At 50.6% G+C, this 12,191-nt stretch overlaps 1 protein-coding gene across 4 annotated transcripts in view; it reads right to left on the minus strand.

The window, feature by feature from the left end:
- LOC142587413 (plasmolipin-like) overlaps positions 1-12,191 on the minus strand; it is a 162,158-nt gene that overhangs the window by 26,196 nt on the left and 123,771 nt on the right. For all 4 annotated transcript variants that reach the window (XM_075698438.1, XM_075698415.1, XM_075698425.1 and 1 more), the window contains exon 2: positions 481-662. In XM_075698438.1, the coding sequence (XP_075554553.1) occupies positions 481-662 (182 nt within the window). The remainder of the gene's footprint in view (positions 1-480; positions 663-12,191) is intronic.

Below are 12,191 nucleotides of genomic sequence, written 5' to 3' on the forward strand. Positions count from 1 at the left end.
TAGCCCTCAACAGCCCTTCTTACTCAATCTAGTACTTCCTTTATATTTGGGCTCTTTTCTATGTGTGCACATCAATCCTGGCCTTCCTGTGTCCCTCATCACCCTTTTCACCAGCCATGCTCACATGAACACATGCAACATTTTCAAAAACTTGTGCCCAATCAAGTTATTTGCTGTTACAAGGACTGTTATCTCCAGGTCATGCAACAAGTGTGTGCAAAAGTCTTTGAGGCGAGCTTCAATGACAAGCCCGATTTTACAGGGAGTGCCTTTTAGAGATTACATCCCAGAGCAGCTCTAGCCACTACTACGCCACATTGGTGAGAGCTGGCAGATAGCACAACAGAATTCTCGTGAGAGCAGAATCAGGTAAATTCTTCAGCATACTGTGTTATCTTTCCCTTATGCTCCACCTGTGGCGCTCGTTTTATCAAGGGTATCAAATGCAGGTGACAGACCAAAAGTCCAGAGGCAGCTTACAATTTGTGCCCCTTTCAGGATGCCTGGCAAGGTGCGCAGATATGATGGGTCGAACACCAGCCACGAGGTAGACTTGGTTGTTGTGGTGGTCGTGGTCGTCGTGTGAGTGTCGGGGAAGCCCTGGCCTTGCATTCTGCCAGTGGGTGCAGAGACGATAACAACAGTTTGCTTGGCACGGCCTCCTACAGAAAAAAGCAACCAGAAGGACAATAACACTGGAGCACAAACTTATGTTTTATCGCCAAACACACCCTCCATAAAAAATTAAACAAAAAAATTTGTGAAGGAAAAAACTGACAGGCCCCTTATGCTTCACATGAGCGACTAATGCGGTAGCATAGGGAGGCACTACCATTCAATGATTATCTATCAACCTTTGTATCAATTCTACTTCATGGTCATATGAATTATGACGTTATGATCTACTAATGCTGCTTAGAGTTGCACTGTCTCTACAATGTCACCTGTGGTAAACCGAAACAACAAGGCAATCACTGTTTCTAGTTTTCTGCTCTTAAGCATGATACATATACACCATAGCTATCACTGTATAACATACTATGTAGCTGTCACCGAAGAACTCGCTACAGATTGACCATACCTATATAACCTTTCACACATACATATATACCTATGAAAACCACAGCTACTGCTTTATTACAACCACCTCCATACAGTGCAGTGCTGTGGAGAGCATTGTGCAAATCAGCATGCTCGCCACACACATGCACGCCTGTCGAGGTCATATCTCCATACGGGCTAGATCACCAATGTTTCCATTTGGCATTAAAGCCTTTGTGAGGACATATGTTCTGCACTGCTATCAGCATAGGCACACCCACACTTTTGAGAACACCAGCTCTGGCTCATGTTACAAACCCAAGCAAACTGCCGATGGCCCAGTTATATAAAGGTATCATGTTAAAAACATGACTGCAGAACCCTGTACGAATCTAAGTATGGGCATTGGGACTGTACTGTACAACAACCCATTTCATTTTCTATTCTTTCCTCCCTATATCATTGGCTCGAATGCTGCTGCGTTGCCGTTATTGCTAGGATCAGTCACTCTGTACGACACATGTCAAGAAAAGAATAATGGAAAATTGAATGTAATATTACGAAATATGTGCCCTGTCAATTAGTTGTGCCTTTTAAAATCTCTATACTTGCCTCCACTTTTGCAGGCGATTTCAAGTAACCACTGTGACAGAGCATTAAGAAAGAAGAAGCCTACACTGACACCAAGGACAACATAAGGGAAATTACTTGTGCTTAATAAATGAAATAAAGAAAGGATAAATTAAATCAAAGTGGATGAAAAAACAACTTGCCATAAGTGGGGAACGATCCCACAACCTTTGCATTTCACGTGCGATGCTCTACCAATTGAGCTACCGCGGCGCCATTTCCCCATCCCCTTCCTTGGGTATTTATGTTTCCTTGAAGAACCCTGGGAGTGTTAGCCAGCTCACAGACCTTGGCGGTGGATGTGGAACATTCTTTCTTCCACAGGCGTCACGAGAATGATCTTTTTGGGTGAAGGCAACCAGTCAATAAAACCACACATGCTACCTGAAGGCATCAATGTTGCAGGATTCAAGACCCTCGTTCTGTAATAAACGAGAATAGTTGCCGTAGGTGGGATAGTTCCCCACCTACGGCAAGTTGTTTTTTCAGCCACTTTGATTTCCATTAATTTATCGTCTCATTTAATATTATATATGTTTTTATTAAGCACAAGTTATTTCCCCTATGTTGTCCTTGGTGTCAGTGTTTGCTGGCTTCTAATGATACGACTAATAAAAATCGGGCCCTTGGTTAACCCCCTTTTTTTCTCGTTTATTACATAACGAGGGTCTCGAATCCGGCAACATTGATGCCTTCAGGTAGCATGTGCGGGTTTACCGACCGGTTGCCTTCACCCAAAAAGATCATGTTCTCGTGACGCCTGCAGCAGAAAGGATGTTGTGGGAGGTTGTGGGATGGTTCCCCACCTATGGCAAGTTGTTTTATCATGCACTTTCTATTAATTTATCCTTTCTTTATTTCATTTATTAAGCACAAGTAATTTCCCCTATGTTGTCCTTGGTGTCAGTGTTTGTTGGCTTCTTATGATATGAGTAACAAATATCGGCCCCTCGGTAAATCCCCTTTCTTCTCGTTTAAAGCATTAAGAAAAGTGAGATGAATGGTTTTCATGTACTTAGAATCATGTACTTCAGTGTCAGTTCTGAGCAGTGAAGACATGAAATGGCTTTTCTTTTTGCCCATTCTTAACAATCTTGTGTTAATCCATTTTAGGGGGGAGGAAAGGAGATTTTACAGCACGAAAACTAAGTTATATCAACCATCACAAAAGTTATTAATTTGGAGGCTGTTGCTCATCTGCCCATACTGCATACCTACGCAATACCAATATTACAGGCATTGCATTTACATTAATCACAAACGCTGATTTTCTGCCTAGCATTTACTGTAGTGAAATATAGGCATGACAGATTGATAATCTGCAGGTTTTTTTTTTATATAGAACAAGCAGGTGCACAGAAACTACACAAGAGTGAAGTATTAGTTACTATACGCTCCATTTGCAGGCCACTGCTGTATTACAGTTAAAACTTGATCTAACGAAACCTGATTTTATTAAGTTCCTGATCTAATGAAGAAATTTACATTCCCTGGCAGGTACCCATAGTGTTCAATGTTATCATCAACCTGAATTAACATTAACGAAACAAACTTGGCCGAACTCGATTTAACGAAGCTTTTCCTGAAATAAATGAGCAAAAAAAGCAGCGATTTCTAATTTTGACACAAACGGGTTCTTCGAGAACACGCTCTGCAGCTATCACATTAAAACATCTAGCCGCCATGGTCACATCCCTAGCTTTATTTTGATGAGGCTGCACGCAACGCCCATGCACTGAACAGCCGACTCAACATCACCTCGGTAGGGATGGCGGTGGTTGCTTTCATTATTCAGGGTATCTACCAAGTTTACATTTCCAAATTTCCAGAGTTTTCCAGGTTTTCCCCTAGTGCCTTTGCAAAATTTCCTGAGCGACATAACTTTGTTTTATGTCAACCATGTCGCCCGATGCTGTCACTCTCTAGTAAGCATGTTAAAAAAAATGTTAAAAACGACTTATTCCAGTTTGAATAATAAGGAGTAGTGTTTATTTTATTTAAAAAGAAAACAAAAGGGAGGGCTTAGTAAAATGCACAGCAAATAAAATATCTCCGAAAAGAAGATAGTAAAGCCCATTGCAAAGTGAGTCAAACATATTCAAGTACGAATAAAAAAAAGAGATGCACATACATAGAAGCAAATATTTTCGAATATAAGCTATTTCTACCAACTGATAGCAAACTCATTGGTATGAGGCCCGAACTATGTCACAAGTGAGATTCTCTCTCAGCAGCTGGATAGTCAACCTCAACTCTCCTGACATCCTCTCAGCCCGCGCACAGCGCCTCATTGTTGCGTTTCACTGCTTTAAAGGGCCTCTCACCGGGTCTGGGCATCTTCAGCTGACAAGCGCAGAGCATACATTGCACGATAACGATTGCCTCTGCAAAGTATTACATCACTATGCGGCATACCTCCTTGTACTTTTGTACAACCACTAAAGGTTTTTCACCACCACCACCGCGGAAAGACCTGAAATTTCAAACCGAACGCCGTTTCCCCTTCTCCTCGCAGCCGCCACGTTCCAAGCCGGCGGATGACGTACACGTGCTAGTGCGCCTATGTTTATGTGTTTGCACTGCAACGTCGCTCGTGGTGACACGTGAATTCGAGAATTATTCAAGGTAACATCTGTTATTTGTGTAATATGTTGCTTGCATAGACGAATTAAAGCATAGAGAAATAATAAAACACACAAACCAAATGTCTGCATGTTTTTGTTTTACTTCGCACCAGAGCAAGAGAGATGTACTTCTGTTTCATCTGCTTGTTCCCACACCATGCAGTCGTGTGCGCAGACACTGAAACTCATTTTCTACTTTGTTCCAGCGCGGGATCATGCTCTGTGATCCACTTGTGTCTGCCTCAGTATTCGTGTAGCACTGACTTATACCGCTAGTCAGGTGTCCTCGTGCACAGCACGCAAAACTGCACGCTGCGCAAAACTAGACAATAACAACAGCTCACGCGCGACGCCGTCATCGGGAGTGCCTCGCGTCGCATTAAAGCGAGAAGAAAAAAAATGAAGGCAGGCCCCTGATGTATGTAGACGAGAAAAGAGTGGCAGTAACGAAGGGGAGGCTAGAGGATTGGTGGAGGAAGTCAAGGGAGAGATAATACCATAAATCGGGGAGATAATGTTTCCTCTACTTTTTTAGATAGTTATTTTGGGGGGGAGGAGGGGAGTGAAAACTAGTTTAAGAAAAAGAGGATATAAAGAAAGGAAAAAAAATAAAATAGGAGGGGGAGCAAAAGGCTAGGTGGCGCGAGCCGCCACCCGTTACAAAGGGTATAGCCGCATCCATCCACCCACCCACCCATCCACCCACCCACCCACCCACCCACCCACCCATCCATCCGAGTGCAGCTGCTCGGTGGTCAGTCATCGTTCATCACCACCACGATGCGGAGCGTCTGTCTAACGGAGGGTGCCTCGAGCCCTCCCTCGTTCATGAACCCGGGCGTATCGTGACATTGGCGACGAGTACCCACGGATCGTTCCACGCCGCCGCGAGCGGCGAAACATCGCCCCCCGTTGCTGCCGCCATGCCGCTGTACGGAAGGCTCGAACCGTTCGAGGGAGATAGGTCCGCCTGGCCAATTTACGAGGAACAAGTCCACGTGTTCTTCCGGGCAAACGATACACCAGGGGCCAAAAGCGGGACATTTTCCTGGCCAGCTGTGTGACCCACGTCTTCAGTCTCCTGCTCGACCTTCTCAAGCCAGCCACGCCGCATGTTAAGACACTGGGTGAGCTGCTCACCATACTGCGCTCGCGTTTCAGCCCAGCGCCGTCCACACTAATGGAGCGTTTCCGCTTCAACAACCGGAGCCGCCGGGAAGTAGAAACCTTCGGGCAGTTCGTTGCTGCGCTACGAGGGTTAGAGAGTGCCTGCGTTTTCAGGGACCAGCTGGACTCGCTGATCCGGGACCGTTTCGCCTGCGGCATCAACAACCCCGCCATGCAGACGCGACTCCTGGAGCTTCCCGACCCCTCGCTGGACGACGCCGTGAAGGCAGCGCTGGCAATGGAAGCTGCCGCCAAGGACGCTGGCGAGATTGCCCGTGTGACTTGCTCACCGTCGGTGGATGCAGCGGTCAGCAAGTTGGCAACAAAGGGCAGTAGCTGCGGTTGCTGTGGTGGTGCCCATTCCACCTCACAGTGCCAGTTCTCTCAAGCACAATGCTTCACGTGCGGGAAAACTGGGCACCTGTCACGGGTATGCCGAAGGGGGAGGACGAACAGCAAACAGCAGCAGCAGCCTGGTTCAAGCCCAGGTACCACAATGCCCGCAGCCAGGGTAGCCGTCGCAAGAGTATGGGCGGGGGCGTGCGGCAGCAGGCTCAGGTTCTTCCGCGGCCAGGCTCCATGTCGTGGCCGAGGACCCGCCGATTTTCGACATGTGGCACACAGGCCTTGCACCGTCGTCTGTGCCGCCGTACATGCTGACCATCGAAATCTGCGGGCACCCCATTTCCATGGAGCTGGACACAGGGGCCAGCGTGTCTGTCATGGCCGGGAAACGGTTCAAGCGTACCTTCCCTGGCGTGTCCGTCGAGGTTTCGGGCATGATGCTGCGCAGCTACTCCGGGCAGCTCTCCCAGATCCGGGGTCAGGCACAGGTCAGCGTTCGCTTTGGCGACAGGGAGGCAACCCTTCCCCTTTACTTAACCAAGGGGTCGTCGCCGACGCTGCTGGACCGAAACTGGATTCATGCACTGGACGTTCATCTGCCAGAGTACCAGGAAGCCAGCCTGCATGCGGTGAAAGACGTCCCCAGCCTCCTAACAAAGTTCAAGTCCCTGTTCCAGCCAGGGGTGGGCGCGTTCACCGGCACGACAGCTGGCATCAAGGTACCTGAAGGAGCCCGGCCACGTCTTTAAAGCCTCGCGCACTGCCGTTCGCGCTGAAGGACGGGGTCACCTAGGAGCTGCAACGGTTACAGCGAGAGGGCATCCTGGTGCCCGTCAAGACGTCTGATTGGGCCGCTCCCATCGTACCAGTCCTCAAGCGAGACGGCCGTGTCAGGATCTGCGGGGATTTCAAGGTTACCATCAACCCCGTCGCTAACGTCAAGTCCCCGTTGCCCCAAATTGAATATCTCTGGTCAGCGTTGTCGAGTGAACGGAAGTTCACCAAGCTCGACCTCAGATATGCTTACCAGCAGCTGGTGCTCCAGGATGCCGCCCGGAAGTATGTCACAATATCGACAACTTTGGGGCTCATCCAGTACACGCGCTTACCGTTTGGCGTGGCCTCAGCCATATTTCAGAGGGAGATGGTCAACCTCTTCAGGGGCATGAGGCACGTGGCGGTGTACTTGGATGCCATCCTGGTTACTGGCAGCGATGACGGGGACCACTTGCAGAACCTGCACAACCTCTTGGCACGACTGCAGGACGCCGGCCTCAAGCTCAAGCTGGAAAAGTGCATTTTCCTGGCCCCCAGTGTTGAGTACTTGGGACATGTCATTTCCCAGGCTCGCCTAGCCCCGGCTCCCCGCAAAGTTGATGCTGTGCTCAAAGCGCCTAAGCCCCAGAACAAGGAGCTTCAGAGCTACCTCGATCTCATCAACTTCAACAGGAGTTTCCTGCCGAACCTGTCGGAGCAACTACAGCCACTCCATCTTCTGCTTCGAGACGGTCAGCAATGGGTCTAGAAGGAGCAGAACCGGACCTTCCAGCGCAGCAAGGAGCTAATCTCCAAGGCTCCAGTGCTGGTACACTTCAATCCTGCCACAAGGCCGCCGAGCTGAGTTTGCAGCAGGGCTGCCTACTGTGGGGTTGCAGGGTGGTGATCCCACAAAGTTTTCGCTCCAGGGTCTTGCAGTTGCTGCACGCGAGTCATCCTGGCGTGGAAAAGACCAAGATGGTGGCACGGTTCCATGTTTGGTGGCCTGGCCTGGACCAGGACATCGCTCACATGGTGCAGAGCTGCCAAATCTGCCAGGAGCATCAGCGAGCCTCACGTCATGTGAAAATCACCCCTGGCCGTTCCCACAGAGACCCTGGTCCCGCCTGCAATTGGATTTTGGGGGGGCCCTTCAAGGGCCATTACTTCCTGGTGGTGGTGGTGGATGCCTTTTCGAAGTGGGTGGAGGTTCTACCTGTCACCACTCCATCAGCAGGCGCGACCATTGCAGCGCTACGACAGATCGCCGCCCAGGGGTTGCAGGACGTCCTCGTGTCCGACAATGGTCCTGCTTTCGCCAGCACAGAGTACCTGGCCTGGCTGACAAAGTACGGAATCCGCCGGATGATGGTTCCGCCGTACCACCCTGCTTCAAATGGTGCAGCCGAGCGGGTGGTGCAAACCATCAAGGACAAGCTCAAGAAGAGCCAGACTGGGGATTTCCGGACGCAGATTGCCCGGATACTGTTCCAGTACTGGATTACGCCCCACGATGTCACTGGCCATGCTCCCTGTGAGTTCCTGCTGGGTCGGGTGGTCGAGACACCCTTGGACGTCTTGCATCCGGACCTCCAAGCGATCCACAGTGCTCCTGAAGCAACTGAAGCAGAAGCTGGCTGCTGACTGAGGGTGCCATCCCGGGCCTTTGCACGAATCGGGAGCTCCAGTTTTCGCCAGGAACTTCCGTCCTGGCCCACCTTGGTCTGACGGACAAGCGGTGGCTATTGCCAGCGCCTCATTGTTGCTCGTCCGCATGCTAGACGGGGCCACGTGGCACAGACACGCCGACCATGTTAGGTCTCGCCTCGGGACCAGGCCAGCACCCTCGACTGCCACATCAGAGTTCCAGCACGCAGGAGGACTAGCGGCAACACCAGTCGCTTCCAGCGGAGCACCACCCACCTCGGAGGCAGCAAGCGTTGCCAGTGGTGCGGCGCCCGTTGAGCCGGTGTCAAGTCCGGCACCACTCACAAGGCGGACCACTGCGGACCCTCCGGACGGAGCGAGGCTGGCTCACGCAGCACCCAGCGTTGCCCCGCCCGGCCCGTCAACACCGGTGCCCAGGCGGAGTACTCGACGGCGGAGGCCACCGGACTGTTACTCGCCTGGGTAGCAGGCACCGTCGACCCGGCTAGGGCGGAGGCAGAGCCTCGTACTTTGAACTTGTGGGGATTTGGGGAATTCGACGCGCCATTGCGCGGGCGCATTTCACCTTGTTCTGCAATCCTTAAGCCACATCGTCTTCGCTCCGAACCAGTTTTTAGCGGTGGCGCTCCACTCGCGGTGGTTCGCGGTGAGGGCGGAGCTAGTGAGGTCACGGAGCGGCCCCTGGTGGCTACTGCCGTGACGGTAGCGGCGCTCTTGCTCCTTGGGACGGCGCCCGGTACGTACATGCTTCCTCTCGTCCGCCGACACCTTTGTGACTAGGACTGAGCTCGCGCACGGTGCCTTTGCCCGTGCGGGGAGCGCGTGCCTCGTGTTGTTCCTATCCCAACGCTAAGCCGAAGAACGGGTGCCTAGTGCTCGCGCGAGGTCGTACCACGCCGAGCCGCACTCATCGGAGGCCCAAGCCGAAGGAGAGTGCCCGAGCTCTCTCGAGTTGGCCCGTCGGTTATCGCGAGATCGAGCAAGTAGCATAGCCGCCGGGACTTTTCCTAGCGGCGTGTCCCAGCTTGAGCCTGTGCTCTCGCATCGACGTGCTACAGGCGCCCCTAACTGTATTTTCCGCCCTTGGTGCGGGACCCCTTTGGTTCCCCGCCGTCCCGGGACCGGGCGTTTGTGCAGTGTTGGGTGCCGCTGGGGAGAATAAACTGTTTCCGTCAACTTAGGGCAATACTGTGTTCTTGCGTGCGTCGTCGCTCGGTAGCCCCTTGTGGCCTGAGCTGGCGCGCAGCCGCGCTAGAGGCTGACGGCTGACGCGGCCCTGTGGCTCGCTAAGCTCGAACCCGCGGTGGTCGGTACTCCTGTGAGACCCGAAGAACCACAAACTTGGACGTTTGAACTCGTGCTTTTAACTTGGAGGGGGCGTCACCTGCTTGTTACACCGCCTTACCCCCAGTTTGTTGTCGACAAACAAACTGGGGGTAAGGGGATGTAACAAGCAGGTGACGCCCCCTCGGGCATAATCTTCGTTGGCCCGCCAGCCTGCCAGGCTCAGTAGGCAACATTGGTCACCGCACCGCAATGAACACAGTCATCGTCACCACCACGCTGCGGAGCGTCTAATAACGGAGGGTGCCTCGAGCTCTCCCTCGTTCACGAACCCGGGCGGATCCTGACATATACATGCTACCTCTGTGCACTATGGCTCAGCATGAAATGCAGTGTATCCTTACAGTTTGCTTACTTATTATGGCATTTAACAACATACCAACAATGTAGGAGTCACAAATACTCATTTAATTTTTCATTAGTGAAGTTCACAGCATAATGATCAGGGGACGATCCAGTGAACCACCAATATCCTGTCAACATCCAAGTATGATCCATTATCCATTACTTCACGTCTTGTCGTAACATCTAAAAGACATTCCACTAACATGCATTTTGCAAATATCAAGTAGCCTATATCTTATTGGCGTTCAGTCTACTTTAGAATTAGAGTCTTTAGGGGCATTACATGTTGATGTCATACAAGTGCACACGGTACATCATGCCAGTTGGCTACTTTAAGTTTCCTTCAAGATTTATTTAAGATGCCGTATTGGCTAGGGGGATGTAATTAAAGATCTGTAGTTAAATTTTTATACGGCTAGATCTTTGAGAACACTAACTTCCTCGAGCTTTATTGGACATTAAATGCAGTACTTAAATGTGGTACTTGAATTTTGCAGAAGTAAACGACGGAAGCATAGGCTCAGGTTTAAAAAATTATGGGGTTTTACGTGCCAAAACCACTTTGATTATGAGGCACGTCGTAGTGGAGGACTCCGTAAATTTCCACATATAAGTACACGGGTGTTTTCGCATTTCGCTCCCATCGAAATGCGGCCGCCGTGACCGGGGTTCGATCCCGCGACCTCGTGCTCAGCAGCCCAGCACCATAGCCACTGAGCAACCACGGCGAGTAGGCTCAGGTTAGACAGTGATGGCGTGTCGCGAATTGTCTTTTTTTTACGAAACGTGGTAGCTCATGGCTATGGCGTTGCACTACTGACCACATGACGTATAATGCATTTTGTAACAAGACAAAAAGATATTTTCGAAACGCACATGAACAGTGTCTGCCCCCCTGCCTCCCCCACGGGCCTTTTTCTTTTAGTTTCCATACGACATAATTATGTTTTTGCATTTGTTCTAATTATAGTTGGAAACTACATGTCTGCCTCTCATATGTATACATGATGTATACTACGCCTGTTTTCTGATACAACTTACTTTTAAGCCTTTCGTTAATATAAAATGCTCAGTGTGCCAGGTGGGAGGTCCAGGAGAATGAGCACGCTGCACTTCCTCGTCACAGGCGTGTGCACTAATGGGAGAACATGATGTATCTGATCTTGTTGTGCAGGCGCTCTGCCACACAGCGTCTGCATGAACAATATATTGAATTTGTCCTCGATAGTACATCTGCTTTGGCACCTACAAGTATAGCTCGCTAGCGAGAACGGGAGAATATCTACTTTACGTTCTATAGACCTCTGCATGCCTAAACTGAGCATCTATTAGAGGTCACATATGTACAGCTGCGATATCCTTACAACGTTATAGCGATGTGACCTGGACGGGACTTAGATTATCCATGGTATGTATTAGTAATGATGTTTGGATAAATCTAGATATCCATAGGACGAGTGCAATGTTTAAAAGATCATGTTCCATGGCCATCTACGGAAGACGAATGGTTATCTGGGGTATTATCAAGGTCCCTTGGGGGCTATCATCAAAACAATTAGAGAAGAGCGGGGTTGGAGGGGCTTACCCTCATTGTGGGCAAACGAGTTGGCACATATGGGGGGAAGGGGGTGAGTAGTGCTAATGAATCGGAGGGAAAGGGGGACGGTATGCCCTCTTCGCACTGGTGATAACCATGCTATCGCGCCGCACAGCGTGCACGTTTATCCTAGAGGAACAATGGAAGCCCTGGACATGTGGGCATTGTATGACTGGCACGACACGTTAAGAAATAATACAGGGTGATCTTTCTTCGAAACCGACATTATCATCGTTTCATGGAACACAACAATCTCCAATTTCTGTCACTTAAACCGAGAACAACCTTGAACACTGACGTGCTCAGCCGGGTTCATTTATCCGGGGCTCGTATCGACGCGGCCGCGAGCAGAGTGGAGACAAGGTGGACGGAAGGGGGTGTCTGGCCCGGCTCCAAGGCAAGCCACACATGCCGGCTAGCCCAGACGCAGCGCGCACCTGCCACCACGGCCGCTTGCTCAGGCCACTTGTTGGGAGCCCCGATGCGGCCCGATTATCGTTCTCCCTGCCGTCACACGACTCCTTCAATGCACTACCGGCAGCAAACCGACTACAATAAAAATCCGATCACTTCGTACCTTCAGGTGTTGCGTGACGCAAAAAAAATGGAAGCTCTATACGGGTTTTTGCATTGCCCGCGCGGTGCACGGCGCGTCATCGGCAATGTTACGTCAC

Source organism: Dermacentor variabilis, chromosome 1 (assembly GCF_050947875.1).
Source record: "Dermacentor variabilis isolate Ectoservices chromosome 1, ASM5094787v1, whole genome shotgun sequence".
In the NCBI taxonomy this organism is placed as follows: Eukaryota; Metazoa; Arthropoda; class Arachnida; order Ixodida; family Ixodidae; genus Dermacentor; species Dermacentor variabilis.